At 36.7% G+C, this 24,583-nt stretch overlaps 1 protein-coding gene across 15 annotated transcripts in view; it reads left to right on the plus strand.

The window, feature by feature from the left end:
- Positions 1-24,583, plus strand: part of MAGI2 (membrane associated guanylate kinase, WW and PDZ domain containing 2) — a 726,830-nt gene that overhangs the window by 607,008 nt on the left and 95,239 nt on the right. For 14 of the 15 annotated variants that reach the window (NM_001396254.1, XM_040685423.2, XM_040685432.2 and 11 more), the window contains one exon: positions 1,068-1,703. The exons of the other annotated variant lie outside the window; for it this stretch is intronic. In NM_001396254.1, coding sequence (NP_001383183.1) covers positions 1,068-1,703 — 636 coding nt within the window. The remainder of the gene's footprint in view (positions 1-1,067; positions 1,704-24,583) is intronic. 15 annotated transcript variants of the gene reach the window in all.

The raw sequence follows: 24,583 nt of genomic DNA on the forward strand, positions 1-24,583 counted from the left end.
ATGAAAGTGCAAACCAGCTGTGGTCATCAAACTGTTCTGAATATTGTTTTTACAAATCATACACCTATTTTTATTTTAATACATACTGTAACATTACCTTAAAAATTATGACTACTATACATAGATCCATTCTAACAATAAGAAGGAAAGAGAATCCGTTTCTGAAATCTCCTTAAAAAATATGGTTGGTGCAGGAGCAATATGGAGACGCACAAATAGTCTGTTGATTTGAAGCATTCTGCTTTCATGCATAATGCTATGACTGGTAGTTCTGTACAAGATTCTGAACATAAAAGTAACATCTTTATTTTCATTTGACAGGCTGATTTAGTTGGAAATCTTAAACTGTTTTTCTGGTGTTTGTCTAGGTTCTTTCAACTATAACAGTTTGTCTAATAAAATGCTATTATACCTACATACCAAATTTGTCCAGTCATCGTGCTTAAACCATCACAGTTACGGCAAAATACCACTGAACTTTTCTTCAGTATGCAAGATTCAGTTTAGTTCCTGCCTAGAATAAGCAGTGACTGTAGTAGTTCTGGATGTTTGATAACAACAAGATTTAATAGAAAACTGTCAATATCATGTCCAATGAAGAAAGTATTTCATCTATCATGGTAGCTGAGCCTTTCATCTCTGTTGATTGATTCTCATGTCCAGAAGTATTTACTATTTCCTTTCTTTTTTACTTTTACTCTTCAACAAACAATAACATTTCTTAATAACAAGCCCTCCAAATAAGCTACCACTATATCCTAAAAAACAGTCATCTGTGGAGTATACTGAAAGGAGTAGAAAAATACAAAAGAAATGTTAAAAAAAGGTATATTCCTGAATTCAGCATAATTCTCCAGCTGTGAGCTACCACAGAAAAGAAACAGTACTACCATTGTCTACCTGTATTACATTTGTTGGCGGACAATTTTTTGTCTCCACTGTTTGAGTCAACATGTTGGTCTAATCTGTTTTATTTTTTAGTAGAGTTCTATCTCATTAAAAAAAAATTGTATGGTGTATAGTTACTAAAGTTTTCTCTTATTGTCACTGTCTTCTTCTCTTTCTAGGTGATGTGATTGTCTATATTAATGAAGTTTGTGTCCTTGGACATACTCACGCAGATGTAGTCAAACTCTTCCAGTCTGTTCCTATTGGTCAGAGTGTCAACTTGGTGCTATGTCGTGGATACCCTTTGCCCTTTGATCCTGAAGATCCTGCCAACAGCATGGTGCCACCCCTTGCAGTAATGGAGAGGCCTCCGGTAGTGGTAAATGGAAGACATAACTATGAAACTTATTTGGAATACATTTCTAGGACTTCTCAGTCTGTTCCAGACGTAACAGATCGACCACCACACTCCTTGCACTCCATTCCAGCAGATAGTCAGCTTGATAGCACATTCCCACCACCTGCCCATGATGATAATGTATCAATGGCTTCTTCTGGGGCCACCCAAGCTGAACTTATGACCTTAACCATTGTGAAAGGGGCCCAGGGCTTTGGCTTCACTATAGCAGACAGTCCTACAGGACAGAGGGTGAAGCAAATTCTAGACATTCAGGGATGTCCTGGTTTGTGTGAAGGTGACCTCATTGTTGAGATCAACCAGCAGAATGTACAGAACCTGAGCCATGCAGAAGTAGTGGATATACTTAAGGAATGTCCTGTTGGAAGTGAAACTTCTTTGATTATCCATAGAGGAGGTAAGTTTGGAAAGTCTGTACAATTGCAAAAATGTGTGTAAAAGGTTCTAAACCGTAAGACATCCATATATTCACTACATCCTTGTGTGCTAGATGGGAAATTAATTTCCATGTTGTGGGAGGTAACACTATTGGTACTGGAAAAGTATGTCTGCAATTAAGTATTCTAGGCAAAATGTTTGTGTTTTGAGAGTCAACGGTCCCTACTCTGTATAAGGGTAAAACTAGAACATTTCAGGACCTTTCACCCTTCAATATTATGTGTGATGTATGCAGCAAACTCTTATCATCCCAACCCAGTGCTGCAAGCTTTGTATGTATTTTTTTATATTGCATAATTAAGGTAGATCAAAATTGGAGCAGCCATTTACAAGATTATTAGTCTGTATAAGCCATTTTCTGTCTTTTTTCCTTGTAAAATTATTGTATAGCAATTGTTTTGTTTCTTTCTGAACAACAAAGATCAAACAAAGCATACTTTTCTTTCCTTTAAAAAATAGCTTCTAGCAACTTCATTTTTGGGACTAACCTGACACAGTAAACATGAATATACACAACTAGAGGGGGAGAGTCAGTACTTATCTGTAAGAAAGCAATAATGACAGAAGTTTGAACACCTCAACAGTGATAAGTAGCAGCTTTTAACAGTTTAGCCAAACGCATTTTCATGATGGTTTGTTATGAGCATCCATCACAATTTGCAATTGCCTGAATTTAATAATGAGACTTAATTTCTTTAATTAAAGATCTTTATTCCTCTCAAGTCATTCATGTCACTGAATGTATGTTACTCTGTGCTTCAAAAGAAAAAGGAAAAAAAGAGGGGGATTCTCTACAGAAATGTCTGTTACTTTCCTTCTGATGAGTAGAGTGTGGAAAGTGAAGCTCTACTATTTTCATGTGGCATATGTTTGTCTTTTATAAACCTACAGAGACTTAGAACAAGGAATCTGGTAACATTTTATCAAAAGGCAGAAATAATAAACATTAGATGACAAATATTTGCAGATTCACATAGTCAATAAAGTATTTTCATAGCTATGTGTAAAGGAATGTTAAGGAATGATAGAAGACAGAATCTAACATTTCTTTGTAAGAAAACCTAATTAATACTGATGAGTAAAGGCCAGTGGTGTTATGAAAGTATGTAAACTTAGAGGAAGTTAATCATTGCAGAGGTGCTATAGTAGTTGCTATTCAGTCTGGTTTTATTTAACAGATATTAAGAATTTAAAGATTAATGGAATAAGCTGCATTTTCTTTCCATGAATATTATGATAAATTAGGGAGCATTGCATGGCAATGAAGAGCATGAAGGGAATTAGAAGGGTTAATAGCACACCAAAAGATGACATTTTGTTTTGAAAAATGAAAGCTAATCCACCTCAAGAGGAAAACAATTCAGAACACCAATCTTCAGAGAGAAGTGGAGTGTGAAATCCAGTATGTTGAGCAAGCCTGAGTAATAATAGACACCAAAATAGATAGTTCAGCAATCAGCACTGGACAGTAGCAAAAAAAAAAACCTGAAGCAAAACATACTTAAGCCCATGAGGATAATTCTTCTCTCTCAAGAGAATTTCTTCTGAGAGCACAGACTCGTGCTCAAAACAAGTTGATCAACATGTTGTTTTAACGTGTTCTGGTACATTAACTGTGCTGTGTTTTTTTTATATACAACATCATGGCCGATGAGATATAATGTACTCAGTTCAATCCTTGAAATATATGTGTGTATTTATACTCTCTTGCCTTTTTTCAGGCTTAACACAGAGGTACAGGTAGTTATAGTAGCCCAGTTGACACAAAATCTGTGGTCCAAATGCAGTAACTTGTTCCTGAGTCTCAGCCTTCTGTTGATGGGAGTGAGCATTGGTTGGATTTTCTTCATTTGTTTGTTTCTTTATGCAGTGAAGAGAAACAGAGCATGGTTTGTTCATGGCAAAACAATGACTTAGTCTAGAGGAACTGATTGAAGGCACTATGGAGTGATGAAACTTAATCGGGTGAGACAGAACAAATGAAAATTTAACTTTACATTTAACATTTCTGTACATCATGAATAAGGAATATGTTTCACTACTAGTTTGTTAGCCTTGGGAATAGTGTCAATAAATAAAAAGCAGAGGCCCGTTTGTTTGAATGATTCAAAATAAAAAAAAAGTATGGAGTATGAGACAAAGCTTCACTGCCTCAGATGTGACTAAGTCATAGCTTAACAGAAATAGGAGAACAGTTGTAGGATGACAACCTGGGTTTTCACAAATCTGTAGAGAAAGGCAGTGCCTTCGTTTGACCAAATATACACCTATAATGTAAGTAATGGTGTCTATGCCAGTCATCACATCTTTAATAGTCACAGAAGATAAATAGGCCTTCCTAGGATATAATTCATGTCATTTCAGTGTAGATGTTTTGAATAAGTCAGCTGTACCCTAAAAGTACATATTCTGCTTGACTGACTGTAAGAGGAACTGGGGATATGTGGTTCATATAGCTCCTACAAAGAATGAATAAAAACTGATTGTATGATTTGGACATGTGAGATAATCGAATATAAAACAGAATTCTAGTTCTTTGAGAAACCTGCTGTGATTCTAGAATATTTAATATGTGACACTGGTGAAGCAAGGCATACCTTTTCATTACTCATATATCCAATTTTTATTTTTTTCCCTTTAATGTGTAGTGACAGATGGATAGTACCATCCCTTTTCATCATTACCGTATGCATCCTGTGTTTAGCATCCCATTTATAAGATTAATATCCAAGTAATATTCCTGCTTGTGGAAGAGGGAGGCTGTTTTGCATAAGGTTGTGTGTTGCCTTGTAATGTGTTCTGTCTTTGAAATGAATATGGCCTGACTGCATAGTTTACTGTTGCAAATTCATTTTTGTAAGTGACTCAATTTCTCTCTCATCCAGCCATCATTGCTACATTGCAGGCGCAAAGCAGATCAACATTGGCTTAGTTATATTCTCACTACAGATAAAAAGCATTTTATGCAGCAAAGAATGTTCTCCCTTATGCATATAATATGCATACTACAGCATTTAAAAAGCCTTTTTCCATCAAGCTTATGAAGTCAACAGCCAGCATATGCAGGGAAAGAAAGGACTTCATATTTCAGAAGGATAGAGGGAATGACTGTACTCAAGTGTGATAGTATCCCAAAAGGAGACTATCTGAACCATCAGTAAGTGGAGACCTGGCATTGGATACAATAAAGTGCTTGACCCACCACTGAATTTTTAGTGTAGTCCTTTTAAAATTTCTAAGGAAACAGTAGTCACGCTTCTGCTTGGTTTTTGTTTGATTGTTTGTTTCAAAATAAAAGGGAAATAGTACATATTATTTCTAAGAAAATACTGAGCAGCATTAGTTTGGTGAAGTCTGTGATACTCTAGACTAGAAACCTTACACTCTTCTTCCTTTTTGCCAGTCAGGTTTGTTAATAAATACTTGTGCCGCTTGGTTCAGTTTGTTTGCATATGTTCTGGCTGACCAGCCACATATTTCCCATTTATTACAGTAAGTTGAAATAAGTTTTCATATTGAGAAATACATATATATTTTTAGGGGAAAAAGAAATAAGAAAGGAAAAGAAAAGATGGTGGAAAAGTTCTTCCTATTTTCTTTAAGTAGAAAAAAGAGAGGAAGAAAAATATATGAGTGTTTTGTTACTAAACAGATTTTTACCTCTCCAGCTTTGTTTCAGCCTTTGCAGTTAATCCACAGCTTCTTGAGGTCTATCTCAATCCTCAGTCTATCTTGAGGACAGGTTGCTGAAATAATATGGAACTATGGTAGAATAGAATAGAATAGAATAGAATAGAATAGAATAGAATAGAATAGAATAGAATAGAATAGAATAGAATAGAATAGAATAGAATAGAATAGAATAGTTCATAGAATCATAGAATTGAATAGTTCATAGAATCATAGAATCATTTGAATTGGAAGGGACCTTTAAAGCTCATGTAGTTCAACCCACCTACAATGATCAGGGACAACTACAGCTAGAGCAGGTGCTCAGAGCCCCATCCAGACCCTTGAATGTCTCCAGGGTCAGGGCATCCACCACCTCTCTGGGCAACCCGTTCCAGTGCTTCACTACCCTTATTGTAATTTTTTTTTCTTATATCCTATCTAAATCTCCCCTCTTTTAAGTTTGAAACCATTTTCCCTTGTCCTATCACAACAGACCCTGCTAAGGAGAGCTGGAACATGAACTTTGGAGGTCCTACATCCAGCTGCCTGACCTCATTGGGGCTGACCTGAAGTTAAAGCATGTTAATGTGGGCATTATCCAAATGTCTCCTGATGAACACTGGCATTCACTGGGCACCAGCCACCTTATGAGGAAGCCCGTCTCAGTGTTTCAGTACTGTCTGAAACAGTGAAAGGGTGAAATATCTATCTTTCTGGATGTGGATAGAGCAGAAACTCTGCATTAGACCAGAACAACTGGAAGAAGCACTAGGAGAGTGACCGAAGCAGAACATACCAAATCTTTGTAAAGCAAAATATTCACTAATTAGAATATCAAAAATTGGTTGTGGCATGTTTCTCTTAAATGAGCTATCCAAGTACATGATGTGTACCATATCTTTTGAATGTAAGTTTGAAATATATGAACTTGTAGACAGCTGACCAGCCCCCAGATTGTTTCTATTTATAAACAAACTGGCACTCCCACAAGTAGAACCATCAGGACAGTGTCTGAAATATTGCTGTTAAGGAAATCTGAAGATAAATTCATGAAGCTGTCAACTCCTAAACAAGCACTGCTGAGTGGGAAAAAAAAAGAAAAGAAAATTAGAAAAAAAAAATGGAAGAAATGTGAGCCTGAGAAAGTTCCTATTTCAGACAGCTGCTTTAGAAGGGGGGGAATCCAAACAGGCTCTGAGAAACTGAGGCTGGTAGTATGAAACAGCCAGAGATGCATCATCTGTATTACTTTATTGTTGAACCACTCCTGACGTGGGACTGGAATAAGCCAGCAGCCAGTTTCACCTGGACAGGTAAGGGAAATCAAAATGAGGAAGAGATTAGATCACGTAGATGTAAACTGTGGGAATGGCCAGGTCTCTTTCTCAGATTTTGTACAAACCACCATAGAAGTTTATGATTCCTCTAGACTGCTGACAGATACCATTACACCACTTGCAGCACCAGCAATTCCTACAACAGAAATTTCACCCAAAAAGAACATCCCTGCCTATTTTAGTGAATAGGCTTAGTCCTTCATAACAAGGAGATATCAGATATCATAGCAAGGATATCTTGAATACCTTTTCCCTTGACTGATCCTCAAAGGTACCTCTCTGTCACAGAGATAGAAAGTTTTATTTTTAACCCAGAATTGTTACAAGATGGCTTTCAATTCGTCTGGTCAGGAAAGCTCATGCTCCTCCTCTCTTCTGGAAATGCTTCACTAGGCAGTAGCGTCTCCCACCTAACATGAATCTGACACAGATGGTTCCCTTGGTTCCAAGCTCTCATAGCTTTAACTCTGCTCCTGCAATTCTTCATTCAAAATGTCACTGACTGCCTGGTGCAAACTGGAGACCCTGTATCTCGTGGCTTACTCATCCCCAAATCCAGACTTTCTAGTTAACCATGATGAGGGTTTGAGTAGATTATCAACTTGATGGCATAGGGTTTTGATTTGGGTCTTTACATATGTTTTCTATTATTTTATTAGCTCTTCTCTTTTGGATTCTTGAGGCATTGGTGATTTTTTTCCCTCCAGTTTCTCCCTAAAGCAACCCAGGCTTAGTTTCATTGCATTGTATGAGTGCTATATTTGAATTAAGAGCAGTCTGTTTGTACTTTGTTCATGAAGGTATTTTTGTTTCTGTTGTCTTTAACCAGAGATATTGGGACATGCAAAGTCCTGCTTCCCACCCCACTGTCTCCTCTCCAGACTTTTATTCCAACTGTACATTTGCTCTTCATCCCTATTCTCCTGGGTTTTTTTTAAAGTATTCTGTTGTTGAGAGGGACTGAATTCCATTTGATGATGTCTGCAATTTTAGTCCTTCTGTGTTCTTAAATGGCATATACCTCTCTCTGAGTCTAAGGGAAATTTGGTCCCTCAGAGGGAATATGCATGGCAACATGCAGTTGAACAACTGAACCATTTGAAGTGAACCCATAGGAGTCTAGAGGTGAACCATGGGCACCACTGACACCTATAAGTCAGTGATGTAAACTTCTGTTCAACATGCTGCTAAAACACTGTATTTCAATTTTCTCCTTCTGACTCATCAGCCCATTTTGCCTTTCTGTTTCAAAATTATTTTCTTTCATGTGACATCATAAATTCACCAATTTCCTCAGCATGAGCTCTCTGTAAAAGTATCCCTCTCATGCTGGGTTTTTAGTTGTTTCATTTTTTTTGCTTATTTTTAGTGGGTTTTTTTGCTAGTGATTATAAAAAATCTGGTGAGTCATGCTACATCGTCCACTTCATTGGCTTTGTTATTAGGTGTCATACTGCCCTTCCTTCCCCTTAGCATTATCTACTTGTCCCTTCCTATCTTTCCTGCACAGAAATTGGTATTTTGTGCAAAGTAATCTAATAACACCCTTTTGAGGGAGACAGTTCTCTTTCCTATGTTAATTCCAGGAATAAAATCTTTGGAAGATCTTTAGAAAACACTGTCACCATGCAAGAAATACTGCTTTCATATTAACATAACTTAACATGGAAACTGCTTCATTTTCACAAGGCACATCTCACCCTGCAGAGTATCGTATTTTTATCTCTGAGAACATGCATTCTGCTAGTAACCTTCAAATTGTTTACTTTTTGTCCTACACATTACAACTGTTCTAAACTTGGGATTATCTTGAAATATTTTTAAGTACCTTGTAATTATTTGATATTCAATCTGCTTTAATAAATGTTTTACAAGTTACAGCAGGTAAACTAAAAAGTCAGTTATATATATAGCCTAGTTTAGTAGGAGAAATGGTTACCTCTCAGAAGCACAGGGAATGACAAATTTGAACAGAGGGAACCATGGAAGGAGATCAGCAACCTTAAAATTTGCACTAATGAGACTTCCATATTTTTTCTTGTATAGCTCTGATTAGCAGTGAAACAGTGTGCAATTGCTTCCATATTTCTGAATAAAAGGGAAAGAAACCATAGATCTCCTTAATGAGTATGGATTCCTGAAAAAATAGACATCAATAACAGTTAGTAGCTATTAGACTGTATTAATGGAAATAGTATTAATTGCATTGCATTTCAAAGTGGTGGTGTTATGGTTTTGCTGCTTCTTTCCTATTAATGTTTGTGCACTGTGTGGTACATTTGTGGATCATTTTGCAAAGCATTAGATAAATCTTTTTAACATATATTGCATAGGAGGTTTTTAATGACTATTAGCAAGCATTCTGTTTCAGAAGTACTTTTATTATCAGCGGTACTGTTTTCTAGTATAAGCTTATATGGTCTGTTCTAAATTTGAACAGTACTTCCATTAAAACTTATGGGGATGCTTTCCTAGGGATGTGTGTGCCTAACTCTTGTTGACGTTAAGAGGAGTTTGCACACTGAGTGGAGAAATAGGTCCCTTCAAAAAGTCTTGTAGCAGAAAGAAATACAAGTTTATGGACACACACTCCCATCATGGCATTCCATAAGGACCTACACAATCAGATACCATTATTAGGTCTGTACAGAGACTTGCCATGCAATTGCTCCCCTGTGCTGGGGAGCACAGAGCACATTTGTGTCTGGTAGCTGCAGTGCATGTCATCACTAGAACACAAGAGCTCTACTGGCCACACTGCAGACTGTTTTCAGTCTTACTGATATTAGGTGAATAAATTAATACTAAATAATAACTGTTTGAGAAAAACAAAAAACAATTTTTGGCTTGATGACATCGGAATTTGGCCAGGCCAGAAGAGTTTCTCCTCTGTTTTTGACAGTAATATTATCAGAAAGCTGTCCAGTTTATATGTATCTTAGTAAAAAATTACATTTTTTTGTAATCAAATACCTCCTAAGCATGGTACATGGGAGAATCAACTGCAATACCAGGGCATGAAGAAACTTATTCTCTCCTAATTGCCCATCATCTAGGCTCTGAGTGATTCCCCCCTTCCTCACAGGAAATCTGAAAGATCTTAGTCTGGGAGGGAAAACTACAGAGCTGAACTCTTAATACTACCATAAACCTATGCTTGTGTACTGAGGCATGTCTAAAATTTAGTCTAAATGTGTTCAAGAATGTTTCTGTTGGTTCAGTATAATGTAAATGTCCTATTTAAAGACATTTGTTGGGTTTCCAAATCTGTTGTCAAAGTACCTTGTGAAGACATTGTGACGTGGTGATTTGTAATATAGTGCAATATCTAATAGTAATAAAGTAAGCTAATACACTATGAAAAAAAAAGTGAGTACATTATCTATTGTGCTACAGACATGAGACACAGCACTGGGAAGATGGGAAGGTGTGATTTTCAGGCACCACCTAAACCATTTACAGAAGCTACAAAACTCTCTTGGCTTCTACAGTTTGCCTGTTATTGAGTTAAAATGCAGAAACTAAATTAGTCTTCTATACGAAATATTTTTCCCTGTGCAATTCTTTAAGCAATTTTATTTTACTTTCCTAAAAAGGAAGAAAGACTTTAACATGGCTACACTTACCCTCTATGAGTAATGCTCATCTTCTTTATTTTTTTATAAACCAGGATCATACATTTCTTAAATACAGCACTGCCCTTCTCAGAAAGCCTTAGGGTGACTCATAATTCAAACCCAATCAAAAACAGCACCAGGGATGCATCAACCTTTGCTGTGTCACCTTCAGATTACAATATAAGAACAACATGGAAGCCAAAGTTGTCAGGCACAAACCCTGAAAGTTGACTCCCAAGTGTGTCAAAACATATTTCTAAAATAAATAAATTACTTTCCAAAGCCAGATTTGTCATAACTTGGAGCAGTATTTCAGTGTATAAGAAGCATACTGTGCAGTTTTTCCTGTTTGGTAAATGGGAGTAATCTTGAGTTCTATTTATTTTGTACTTTTGATTAACATGAGCTAAAAAATAACACAAGTTTTCAGTGTACACATTCATAAGATCACCTTATTTCTAGCTTATGTTCCAGTTTCATGCAAATTATATTTAGTGGGCATCTTAGAATAGTTTTTTCTGTCATGTAAGCAATCCATTGCATTTCATGTGTCCGTGGTGAATTGAGAATTCCTATAGATCCAGTCACAATTAGAAGAAGATGCTCTATGCAAGAAAAGTAACTTCCCAGATTTTAAACTTTAGAATGAGAAAATGTTTTAACATTACTTTAAAATTATTTTATCAATTAGTTTTCATTTCCATTAGTTGTTTTGTTTCCCAACAGAAAGTGTGCTAATATTTTAAAAGAAAAAATGAGGATGATAATGATGAAAATAACAGTAATAATAATAATATAGTTTTTCTTAAAGAATAAAAATAATACATTCAGTGTTTAGTTAACATCAGAGGGAAGGTTTGCTGACTATTTCTCAGTAGTATACGCATATATTTTAATACCTTTAATAATTATGTTTGTCAGTACAACATATGTTTCCTTCTGAAAATATTTCTGTATTTAAAACTACTTGTTCTCAATAAAAGTAATGTTACTAGGGATCTGGGGCCAAGCAGTGCCTCTGCATCCCAGTATAAACACTACAGTGTCTCTGAAGTAGCTGAGAGGATATCTTAGTCCGTTCCTTAGGGAAAGAATGGATGATCATCTGGATAATTTTTAACTTCTTCCACAGTACTTCTCAGAGAGAAAGAGAAATTGTTATTACACCATATTAAATATTTATTATAAACAATTTTTTACATATATATGGAAGTTCTCAAAATGTCTATGCAAATGGAAGGAGTAAGGACACACTTTTTGACTTCAGCCTGCCAGCTCTCAAGCTTCATTGAGGTTACATACACAAGTAGCAAATTACTCTCACAGTATCACTGAAAAGTAGTGTGATGTTTGTTTATTTATTAACCAGCATACCCAAGCGATAGCAATGGCGTGTGGTGTTGGCTGAAAATGGGAGCAACTAGGTAACCTGATGCAGCTAACAGGCACTACTTAGCCATCAATTAAAACAATTATTTCTACTAAGGTCAGTCTTCATTAAGCAAGAGGTTGTGCCATGCCCATTCACCAGAGGTATGCACAGAACAACTGAGTGTATTTTAAATATATATATTATCACAAAGTTGGAACTTTTCTCATGCACCATAGCTAAATTGGGAATCTCACCTGTGCTACTGTAGAATGTAACCCAAGTTTCTTTATAAAAGTGTGGATACAAATATGATCTTGCAGAAAATGTATTACTTCCAACTAAATACACATTCATTTCTTTACACTGACATTACAAGTTTGATTATAAAATGAAAATATTACGTAAGTGGACTTTTTTTAAGGATTTAGATGTAACACTCCCACTCCTTTCTCAAAAAATAAAATTAGTGTGGCTTACATTGAATTGAGAAACTGGTTAACTGTTTGATCTTTTAATGTAATTCTAAATAGAAAATCAGTGAGGGAATGTTGTTTTAATGAGCTTCCTCCAGAATAAGTTCTTTGCTTTTGCCTGTATAACACTATAGAAAATACAAAATCAGTACTGGTGAAGTTGTCAGATAGCAGAGAGATGGGTCACTGTCTTAAGGCAGATGATGTTACTGTTAAAGAGCAATGTGGAATACTTTTAAAATCAAGCAAACAGTAAGTCTAAGTATTTTTATGCAGTGCATATTAATTCCTGAAATACAGAGCAAATAATGCAGTCAAAACTTGTCAAAGCGCTTTTGAATTGCAGAAGACAGCTAGTTGAGCAGAACATTATAGTGAAAAAGTCCAATGCAGCGCCATTTCTTAAAAATTAACTTGTTTATGTATTTTTCTCAATAAGATGCCACTAGTAAACTATTTGTAACAAAATGAATGAGATGCTGTTCCAGATCATATTTCTCTGCTTTGTAAATTCCTACTCATTTCCCTGTCCTTTTTCCATTTCCCACATTTACTTTAACATTATTACGTGACTCTTCTTTACACTGTGCAAAGGTCAAATCTCTTGCACAAGTCCTGTCTTTAACTAGTTTCTGCTACTGTCAGTAATGACCTGAAATTTGGGATTTCTTAGGATTTTCTATATGATTCTTTATTAGCAAAAGTATTGGCTGATTCAGTCATCCACATGCAAGGTAGTTATGAAGATGTTTCCTCCATATCCAGCTCCTACAGTGTGTGTCATTTCCTGTGCCAACAATTAAGCATGTTATCCCAGAATTCACTTCCTGTGAGCTGTCACGCAGGCACTTGTTCATTGAAAGCTTGTAGAAATGGTAAGAGGACGTGGCTTGCAAAAAATGCTCTAAAATAAAGCTGTAAGGATACAAACCAGATAGTGAAAAGTAAGCGATTCAGAAAATACATTTTCTAGGTCATATAAACAGCTCTATAAGGAGTCATGTTCTAGGGTGACTTTTTTTTAACCGGATGCAAGGCACAACCCTGACTTGCAACACTTTGCATATCAGTGTCTGTTGGCTATGAAAGTGCTTTAAAGAAATTTGTGGTTAACACAATCTGTTTGGACTAGATGATCCTTGAAGGTCCCTTCCACCTGAACTAGTCTAGTCCAGTCTAGTCTAAGCTAGGCCAGTCTATTTACTTGAAGTAGTACTACAACCATATTTTCTGAGAAGCAGAGGGAGAGTTGTGATGAACAGTAACTACGGCTTTCTTCCAAATATGCACATTACACTCCTTCCTTTGAGGATTACCCGGGTCAAGTGGGTCCTCCTGAAGTTAAGGCAGATCCTTCTCCCTGTGGCAAAGGACCTCTTCCCTGGGGTCCTCCTCAGGGAGACACAGTGCCAGTCTCTATAACCAAATGGAAGAGTGCTCTGGGCAAAAGGTGGAGACCTGCAGACCAGGAACTTCCTGATTGGAGCAGGAGCCTCAGATGTGATTTAGTTTAGATGTTCAGAAGACATTGCTTGCTCACAGGGTGGTGAGGCATTAGCAGTGCTGCTCAGGGAAGCTGTGGATGGGGGATTTCTGGAGGTGCTCAAGGCTGGGTTGGATGGGATCTTGGGCAGCCTGAGCTGGTGGAAGGCAACCCTGCCCATGGCAAGTGTTTGGAACTAGGTAATCTTTAAGGTCCCTTCTAAGCCTTTAAGCCATTCTATGATTGATCTATGATTGATCTGTGATTGAAAAGCATATATCCACAAAGAAGGTTAATGACATCCTGGGCTGAATTAAACTGAGTGTTGACAGCGTGTTGAGGAGATGATGCTGCTCAAATTGGTGAGCCCTCTGCTCAAATTGGTGAGACCACAACTGGAGTGCTGCGTCCAGTTCTGGGCCTACCAGTACAGGAGAGATGTGGACATACTACAGAAAGTCCAACAAAGGGCCATGACTGGAGCACCTCGGTGAGGGGAGGATGAGGGAGCTGGGACTGTTCAGCCTGGAGAAGAAAAGGTTCCAGGGGGAATCTCATCAGTGTTCGTAAATACTTGAATGGAGGGTGCAAACAGGGCAGAGCCAGTAGTCCCTTCAAACCTCATCTAATCTGTGATTCTCTAATATTTTTTTAATTTGAAAAGTTATATATTTGAATAATTTTATAAGGAAGACAGGTTTTTTTGTTTATTTGTTTGTTTGGCTGGTCTGGTTTGGTTTTTATAGTACGTATATGTAAAAGCTTTGAAGCTGCCTATGAAAGGAAGTCTAGGCAGATCTAACCCAAATCTTTGACTAGTTTGGTACTCCATCTCAGGTGGGAAGTAAGTACCAAATAGAAGCCAGATACATTGTCACAAAATAAAAAGTAATTTCTTCAACAACTTCCAAGGTGGCACATTCTGTGTTTTGCAGATCAAAGGTTTGAATGCAGAACCCAAGGAACAATGATGCTTCTCTCCCTCAGAATAACTCCAGCATCATTTCTGCACCTGTTTTAATTTGAGTTAGTAAAAACAAAAGGCAGAATTACACAGAAGTTGTAGGGATTTCAGGGATTTTTACAAAAAGGGAAAGTATTGTTATATCAGTTTTACACTTTATGATGATAAAATACAAAGATAATGTGCACCATTGTAAATCTGAAGTCAGTAATGGAATTCCAAACGGAAATTTGCTGCTACATCTTCTCCAAAACTTTCCTTTTTGATATCTAGATCTACAAACATTGTGTTTCAAAATATACACAGATGGCAAATAATAGTAAAAATAAAAAATAAAAAATGGTGGTTTAAAATGCAGTAGAATACATATGGAAGCATTCAATTTTGGATTTCTCTACTAAGAAAAAAACCCTATTTTAGATTAAACCCAATAATTTCAGGAAATAAAAATAATGCGGGTGAAATATTACAGGTGGAGAATTAAGTGTAGTCTCTAGATAATATGTGTAAATTCTAAAGTATTCACAAGGTTTTGTGGTTGTTTTTTTTTGTTGGGTTTTTTTTTTTTTTGATTGTTTGTTTGCTTGTTTTTTTGAGTTCCTAAATTGCCTGTAGGGAAACAAAGTACTGTGGCATAACAAGATGTATCTTTTGTGCACTAAATCAAAATACATCTATTGGTGTAGATGTTGCAATTCGTATGCGTTTCTGACTTGTTCATAATAGCAAAGGGATGAATTATAAATTCATGAGCTGTGTTTGTACACAGATGTACCCATTTTTACTCATGGTGTGATAGCTACTTGGACATTTTTTTTTTTAGTTGTCAATACTAAATTTTTTCTGGATTAAGGGGAATTACTCATTGCTATTATCTCTCTTGTAGAATCTTTCTTTGTACAGCAGAACACTTGCACAACTTTCAGAATATTCTTTTTGGAAGAAAGTATTCAATGGAAGATCTGATTTTTATTTTTTGGTGCTTTGTAGTGTGTATTAATATTTTAAAAATGCATCAACAATTTCTGAATTATTGTGATGGTTTAACCTGGCAGGCAGCTCAGCACCACACAGCCAGCTGTACGCTCACTCCCCACTCCCAGTGGAATAGGGGAGTGAATCAGGAAATAAGTAAAACTCATGGGTTAAGATACAAGCATTGTTTTTCTCCTGAAGCCAAAACATATAAGTGTATCAGCCATTGTGAAGCAAATTAACTCTGTCCCAGTTGAAACTAGGACATGAATTCTGAATATTTGGATGTATACTTTTGTTGAAATTACAGTAGGATTAGGATTGGTTTCCTCTGGCCTGTGAAATATTATTAAAATTCATCCTACCAAGATCGGTTCCAAGATCTCCTAAAAATTTTTACTGAAATAAAAGCAGTAACCAAGAGTAACTTAGTTTGCTTTCTTATACAGTAAGTTACAATTCTGAAAAAGGGAGGATGTACATGATATGTACTCTTTCTAAATTTGATAATTCTGAAGACTAGGCCAGCTGCAGGGACCACAAGGTGCTTCACGGTTGTCAGCACCATAATCTTCTCTGTTTAACTTGTCATGTTTATGCACTGTTCCAATTTTCTCAGCATTGAGGGGTTATTTCCATTATGTTAGACATGCCGTCTAAATCCCAACTGTCTGGAATCAATTTACATTCCTCTGAGAGACAGAGTACTGTCACAATGAACAAAAAATTACTTAAAGCTTTCTTGCTTTTCCATGTGATGCATTCCTTTATTACTTAGCACTTCCCATCTATCTTGTCAGGATCCTTTATCAACATCATTTTTTCATGTTCTGTTCATTAAGTTTTTAAAGAACTATGCAGGACTACATGTGATCAGCACACAATTTAAATATCATTAAAAAAACACATCAATACTGCTGCACTCATTTGAGTTAAGGATGCAGCCCTTCTTTATGCTGATTGCTTGTCCCTGAAGCCGCAGAGATTGTAATAAATCAGACATTTCTCATTGTTTTGTTTTTGGGGGTTTTTTTTGCAAACTTGATCAACTTGATCAGCTTATTATGCTTTATGCTAATAAGCATTCTGTACTGCAATAGTATCATGTCCATCAATCATAATTTCTGTCTCTCCAATTTTTCTTTGACTCCTATGATCTTATACTAAATCTGAACTTCACATTGTTTCACCATTATAATTTCAATCACTGCAAAGCTTTTACTAAATTCAGCTTTGTACTTCATATGTAAGTCAAATGCTGAGAATTACCTCTTGACTCTGTGGACATGAAAGCAAAGAGATTCCTCTCTACGGGGTATGTATAATTGTGGGCAATATCAAATCTTCAGCAGCTCTAAGCCAGATAAATTACCTGGAAGTTCAATCAGAAAACTGACCATTTAGAAATGCATTTTTCTCTGCCATTTTCTTACTCATTTAGACAAATACTTGCACTTTGTACATCTACTAACAACCCCTGCCAAATGTTCCACTTTCCAACACCAAATGATATTCCTTTGTAGCTAAGACTCAATCATAAGAAAATAATAATCTTGTGATTAGTTTTCTTTCTGCCATTATTTTTGTCTTTCAGTCTCCCACTATCTGCCAGCCTGTCTGTTCTACCTGAATCCCAGTAACCATGAATGAACTGGTCTATCAAACCGGTGTGAAAGAGCTAGAAAGTGTGAAGCAATTATTACTTTTAATCAAGTCTGGATATGAAGAATCAAATAAGCATTCTCTTGCTTATTCCAGTTTCCACCACTGTGCCCAAGCAGCATGATTACCTTTTCATTACATTGCCATCAAGTGTTTATCGTTCTGCCATGTGGTCTGAAAATGAGCCAATTAGGTAACACAGCCAGGCTCCTGACACTTCCCATTGTCACAGAAGAGATTTCAAAGGCAAGTCAACGAAATTCAGAACCGTGGTGACAGCTTAATCCATATTAAACACAAAATTCTGAAGTTACTATAGTGTAATTTGATAATAACATTTCAGAAAGGCAGTCAGATGAAACTAGCAGGGTCTTTCAGAGTATGTAATTTAACTTGTTTGTTCCTTTATGATGAACTTTTTTCTAATGCTCCCAAACCTCAGCAAAATCAGGACTGGAACTCTGAGCTCAGTTGTGAGCTCACTAGCAGACACTTAGGACCATCTGAGGTACACTGGGCTATCAAAACCTTTCCTGTAACAGTAGAGTGAGTGAAATTATCCAGGATGATAGCGAAAGTTCCGAATTCTCTCATAGATTCTGTGTCACACCTGCCAATTCAGTACAGATTTCTGAGTAGCGTCAGGTATAGCACCCTTGGTACTAGACCTACACTTCCAGAGCTGTGATTGTGTATCTGTTTCTAATTCACAAGTTGCAACACTGAAAGTTAGCTGTCTGCAGATGAGCCAGCAAGCAAATGGCACAAAGTTGCACCAGAGGAGGCCCAGGCTAAGGTCCAGACATTGCAAAAAATTTCTTTACTGTAAGGGTGGTCAGACACTGGAACAAGCTTCTTAGAGAGCTGGTTGATGCGCCATGCCTATCATAGAGAGGCATTTGGATAATACTCTTAATAATATGCTTTAACTTTTGAGTATCTGTGAAGAGGTCAGACAGCCAGATTAGATGATGTCTGAATGTCATTTCCACCTGAAGTTACTGTATTCTATTCTATTCTGTTGTTCTACTCTAGTCTAATCTAAATTTGTGTCCACTATAGCTGATGCTATACTAGACTGCATAAAATAACTCAGTGCTACTTGAGTTGCCCTGGCATATCCCACCTCACCTCCCACCTATAGGTTCTCTGTCACAACTGGCAATACCACAGGGATACATATTGCAACCCAAAAGATGATATTTGGAAAACTCCAGTACAATCAGCAAAGTGCAGACAGTTTTTCAGTTCACTGTATTGCTTCCACTTCTGTTCAGTTAGTGGAAGAACTTCCAGTTCTGTTCAGGGGTTTTCTGATCTCTATTTCAAGATTATCTGGTTTTCAAGTTAGGACATGGAAGCCTTGGAAACAAGGTACAGAAGTGTGTGGAAATTTGGGAACGGGTATCTGAGAAATTTGGGAGTCATTTGGGAGAAAACAGCGATGCAGTGAACTGAGCAGGAACTGGTAGTATAGATCACAACACTAAATATCTTCTGACTCCTTTGTGACCGTATCTTAATGTGAAATTCACACACAAGCAAAGGAATGGCTTTAAAATTGAGTTGTTCTTTTTTTTTTCTTTTTTCTTTCTCCAACAATTACTGAAGACTTTTTGTGAGTGCATTTTCAGGAAAAGGCCTTTAGGACTCTGAGTACAAAGACCTTATTCTCCATCTGCATTTTAATGGAAAATATTGTGAACGTGTGCATCAAAGTGACAGGCCATGATGTAAATTGAATTTTCTCTAATGTGCTTAGAAAGTGTAAAAGCTTAAATAGAAGGAGATTATAAACACATATAGGAGCAAAAACAGTGGCACAGTTAGACAAAGTTTCTGACTGTCAAGAGAGCTCTGGAAATGCAGTGCATTATTCCTGAAAAGTTAGTTTTGCAGTTTAAATTAGCTTCTGGTAAAGTCAGGCTGAACTGTCAGACTTGTTCATAGCAAGTAGGTAGAGTCTTTAGGGGAATGGCAAAACTCACAGTCCAATCTAGAAGCTGCCAAGAGTCAGTGGATGCAATTTATATTCTAAATTATCTTGCTGATCCAGCATATGTGTCATATACAAATCATTTCACCTTGCTCTGCTCAAGGATAGCTGCTTGCCACAATATGTTTGCTCAAGAAAGGGCATTATTTGCATTGTTAGCTAGTGCAGCATTAGAACAGTATGGCAGAAACTGTAATCCTTAGCCTGGCTTGGATGCATGAACTTGGAATAGGTTTTGGCAGCAGTCATTGTAGTACACACCTGAGCAAAACTGGAGACACTTCAGAGGAAATTTCCTTCTGCCAAGCAAAAGGTTCTTTTGCTTGTATGTACAGAAAAATCTTCTTGACCTTTTCAAGATGTCAGGAGAGTATACAATCTGCAAGCAAACTTCTGAGATCTCTTTCTCAAGACTTTATGTGTTAGTACCAAAGAATGTAGACTTTAGCTAACTGGGGTAGTATTTACATAAAGTGCACCTATTAAACGCTTCAGTGAGAAAAATAACACTTCATCCAGTGCTAATTGCAGTTGCAAACCACAAAGCAGAAAATGGATTAAGGGATTTGAACTTTTAGTGGAATCTTTAATAAAATGCAAGAGACAGAGGTTCTCCTCTGTTCTGTAAAAATGTCTTTTCCCATTTCAGGTTAAGTTGTCCCAATAAAATCTGTTCTGAATTGTACTGTAGCAGTATCTTCTCTCTTCTGAGACATAGCTGCCCTTCAGACAAGGAAGCAAATCTGTAACTGTGTACATTGTTCTGATAATAGGCACCAGAAAAGTTCTTACAGTCTTATCGCCCAATGTGACATTCTGTGTTTACTATAAAATATCATCTGTGGAAAGTAATCAGCTCTTGCTGACCACATTAAAAAATCCTTGTTCCAAACATATACTTCTCATTTCCAGATTTTTTTTTTAATTATTATTATTTTTCCTACCTCTAGTACACTTGAGCATCAAAAACTCTCACTGACAGTGTTACATTTGCCTCTTTGCTATTTTAGCTATGACACAGAAATTCTCTGCTTCACTTCCAGATTAATCAGGAGACAATATTTGGTCTGTTGGGGCTTTTTAGTTCCAGAAATTATTTTAAGTCTCTGACCGATAAGCAATTCACAGAGCTGCATGAGACTAGCAAAATAAATAGATGTATGTCCATTAGAATGTAAATTAACTCATTACTATGCCAGCTGCTGACCTTTTCTGATGGCTGCATTCTTGCTAGCAAAGACTCTTTGCTATTCATGAAAACAAAAACTTAATGATAGCTTAAGATTCTCTGGTGTATTTTAAAGGAAATTCTCATAGATGCAGGTGACCAGTGAGGGTCAGAGCTTGAACAGCAAGCACTTCTACTCTACATGACTTTGAATAGCTATCCTTTCTCTAATTATTTGTGATGAACTGAATATTATCAAGAAATTATTGCTTGACGTGGCAGAGTCAGTGAAATTTTATGAACAGCACAAAAAGTGTTCCGTATGTATGAAAAGATGATTATTGATTTAGTATCTGGTCTCACAGTCAATTAAGTTTTTGTATCAGTTCTGGATCTCAGTGAGATGAGATCCGGTTTAATTTCCCAAAGTGCTCCTCTGCTTCCACATCATTTCTGATAAACCTCACTGTCTTACACGTTATGCTACTCATTAAAAAATGTGGAAGCTTGAAAGGATGAAATACAGTATTGTACTGACATTGCCCCCAAATTACCTGGACATGAGCCAGAGAAGGTGCTGCCGTGATGAGTTCTAAAGACTCAGCTGAACTTCCTGTGGACTGTGTTTGCTCTTTTCCTTGTGCCTTGATAGAGTGATTCTCTGTGGTTGGGAAACATTCATTCTTCAGAGTCACTTTTCATGAGTGTAATAGGCCAAAGAGAGTGAAAAGCTGCTGATTTCTGTTGGAGCACTGCTTCTCTTCTCACTGTGACAGGACGAAGGAAAGTGGCCTTAAATTTTGCTAGGGTAAGTTTATGTTGGATATTAGGAAACACTTCTTTACAAAAAGGGTTGTTAAGAACTTGAATAGGCTCCCCAGGGAGGTGGTTGAGTCACCCTCCCTGAATGTGTTTAAAAATGTTTGGATGTGGTCCTCAGGGACATGATGGTTGTTAGGGTAGTATGGTTAGGTTGTGGTTGGACTCGATGGTCTTTAAGGTGTTTTCCAACCTGAGTGATTCAATGATTCTATGATTCTATTAGTGCCGCTACACCTGGGCTTGTGATCAGTTTCTATCATTGTGAGTCTCTTTTAGGCAAAGCTGATTGATAACATCTGGGCATATGTAAATAGCACTGAAGAAAACAGGTGTATTTCACAGTTTTATTAATCTGGACCTGCATTTGCTATAACTGGTGGCTGTGGTCAGCCTTTGTCTTAGTATAGCACAGTACTACGTCAGTTATGTGCCACTATAAATAATGTGTCTAAATATGTGCCAATTTATGTACATCAGCATGTAGGCCACTGTAGGGGGAAGCTAACTGCAGTCAAAAGACTGTAGATTTAACCATGTATAGCACTGAGTGCCCAGTCAAACCTGATGCTTTGTTAATATTCCCCCCCAGTGAGGGCTGTGTTGGTTTTTGACTCATTAAATCAACAGCTAAACTCTGATCAAAAACCAAATGGATTCTCCATGGCATGGCACCATCACTCTGAGGTACATCTGACTACAGGACTAGCTAAGTATGCTTGAAGAGCTAGAGCTCCCTGTTTTCTTACACCTACTCTTTATTTCAAGGTAAATATTTTTTCTCTCATTACTTGAGTAAGAGCCTGATGCTTAAAGCTATTCAAAAAAGACAAACCTTTGGAAAAATAATATAATAATGACTGTTTTTATTAGAACCTGATCCATTAATTGCCCTTCCCTACACATCACCTGATGTTTTAATTATGACATGATCATTTCAAACACCTACCTGTCTTCATAATTTCCATCTATTTTAAGTTACTGGATCCTTTTAGGTTTTGTTTATGATAGTGTACAAATTAATTGAATGTACTTGTTCTCTTTGATAGAGTTTGTTTATCTGAATAGGGGAAAATATTTGAATAATTGCATTAATGTTATGTCTTTGTTTTATGTTCACGAGAAATCTATTTTCTCTCCCAGCAGTTTTAGTTTATTTTCTTTCTTTTTTTTTTTTTTTTTAATATTAGTCTGGAAATATTTTGTGTCTTAAGAAGTGAGCCCAGTTGTAGCTTGAGTTCTGTGTACCTCATCTGCACGTACCAAGCACAGATCAACAAAATTTAAACATGCAGAAGGAGGGGTCAGATGTCACACGAATGACAAGAAATGGTTCCTCGCATCCTGTTAAATGTGTTTACCAGGAGCCTCAGCTCTTGGAGGAGTCGTATGCTGTCATACCCATTTAAAAATAACGAGTTCTTGGAACCTCTGCAATTAAGGCCCAGTGTAGGCAACTGATAGACCTCTCACCAATCTCAGTAAAAGAAAGAAAAAGCGTGGAAAAAAAAATCTACTGTGACAGTAAATTTATACAGAAACTTTTCTAGGAAGGAAAACTTTTGCTGAAGTGTTGTCACAAGGACTTTGATAAGATGTCTATGGAGTAAGTTAATGCTCTGGGAGTGCTCATCAGCCATCTGTTCATTGACTTCCAAACATCTATATGAGAAAGGTCTGTGTAGTGCTTGGGACAGCTTGGCTCAGGAAGCCATATGCAGCAAAGCTTTTAGCACACGCACCGGAAAAAGAAAAAAAAAAACAACAAAGGAAAAAAATGTACAAGAAGCCCAGTGAAAGCTAATGGGCAAAACTCTCGCTGTATCATCAGCAAGACAAGCGATGTGGAGGAAAGATGACGTGCCCTGAATAATGCTTTGTATGAAAAGGTCTTATTTTTGACACTGCTAAGTTCCTCTCTGCAGCACTACCACATGCCATCGCTGCAGAAATCAAGGTGTTCACAGGCTTCAGTTTAATTACATGTCTGCCACAGAGACGAACATCCTTAAATGTCCTGTGGTTAGGTGACACTTACACTGGTTACTTGTGACTTAACAAGGCCTCAAGGTTTCCAGGAATCAATACGAAGTAGTGAGGAAACTTTCTTTGTCTGGTGGTTGGAGGAAAATTGAGATTAAAACTTAGCAAAAATCATGCACAGGGCAGCAGACTAATAACCATAGGCTCGTTTTGTATTGCTGACGTTTGGACTGATGCCAAATGTAGTATTTTTAGCAAAATAAAGAATTCAGGGTATGATTACACCTTGCAAATATTCTAAACCTTGTCTGATAAGAGTCTTAGCAAACCAAACTTTGCTGCAACACATACTCACTGAATTGGAAGTGAAGCACATATGAAAGTTGTAATCATATTTTATCATGAAAGTATGCTTTCATTTGTACACAGGAAGAAATAAAGACAGTAAGTGTGAAGTGATTTTTTTTTCTAAGAGTTTCATTAAAAAAAAAAAGGTACAGCAGACAAAAACTGGAATTTTCCTTGATCTGAGGAAAGAAAATATATATATATATATATTGTATATATAATTAATATATAATATGTAATAAAATAAAATATATGTATACATATATATAATACATATAGCTATATATTGTATATTAATATATAATAAAATAAAATATAATATATGTATACATATATATAATATATAGCTATATATATTATATATATTCCCCCAAAAGCATTATAATCAATCCAATATCTGTTTTCTCTTACTGGTGTTTCTTAGTACAGTAATAACAGTTCCCTGCTCTGATTTGCAGAGAAGCTCAATTTGAAAGGTGGTAAATGTAATTAATAATTGAATGTCAGAAATATTATTTCCACACTGCTTTGCAAGGAAATGTAATTCTGATTTTTAAAAGCCATATTGCTACTTCCACAACTTATTTATTTAAAATGAAACCATGAACATTTCTATAAAGATGCTGGCCAACAGCTGCTGTATCTTAGTGTAGTTTAAGTTGCCTTTATTTAAAAATAAATCATTATTTACTGAAAAGTAATTTTGGAGAAGTATGGGAAGTTACGTGTTTTATCGTCACATGGTTACACAGCACATCTCGCTGCACGGTGATGGGTGTAATTAAACTTTCATTTAAAATGAATAAAGTGATGTGGGATAATTCGGAAGGTGAGCCACAGCTTAAGCAGGAAAGCGATGCTGAGAAGGAATGGCTGTCAGACACACGGGTGAGCAGGAAACACCTTATGGGAAAAATCAATTGCATGAAGTACTTTTAGGTGGCTCTGAGTTGACTTTTATCATTTCAAA

This window comes from Gallus gallus, chromosome 1, assembly GCF_016699485.2.
Source record: "Gallus gallus isolate bGalGal1 chromosome 1, bGalGal1.mat.broiler.GRCg7b, whole genome shotgun sequence".
Lineage (NCBI taxonomy): Eukaryota > Metazoa > Chordata > Aves > Galliformes > Phasianidae > Gallus > Gallus gallus.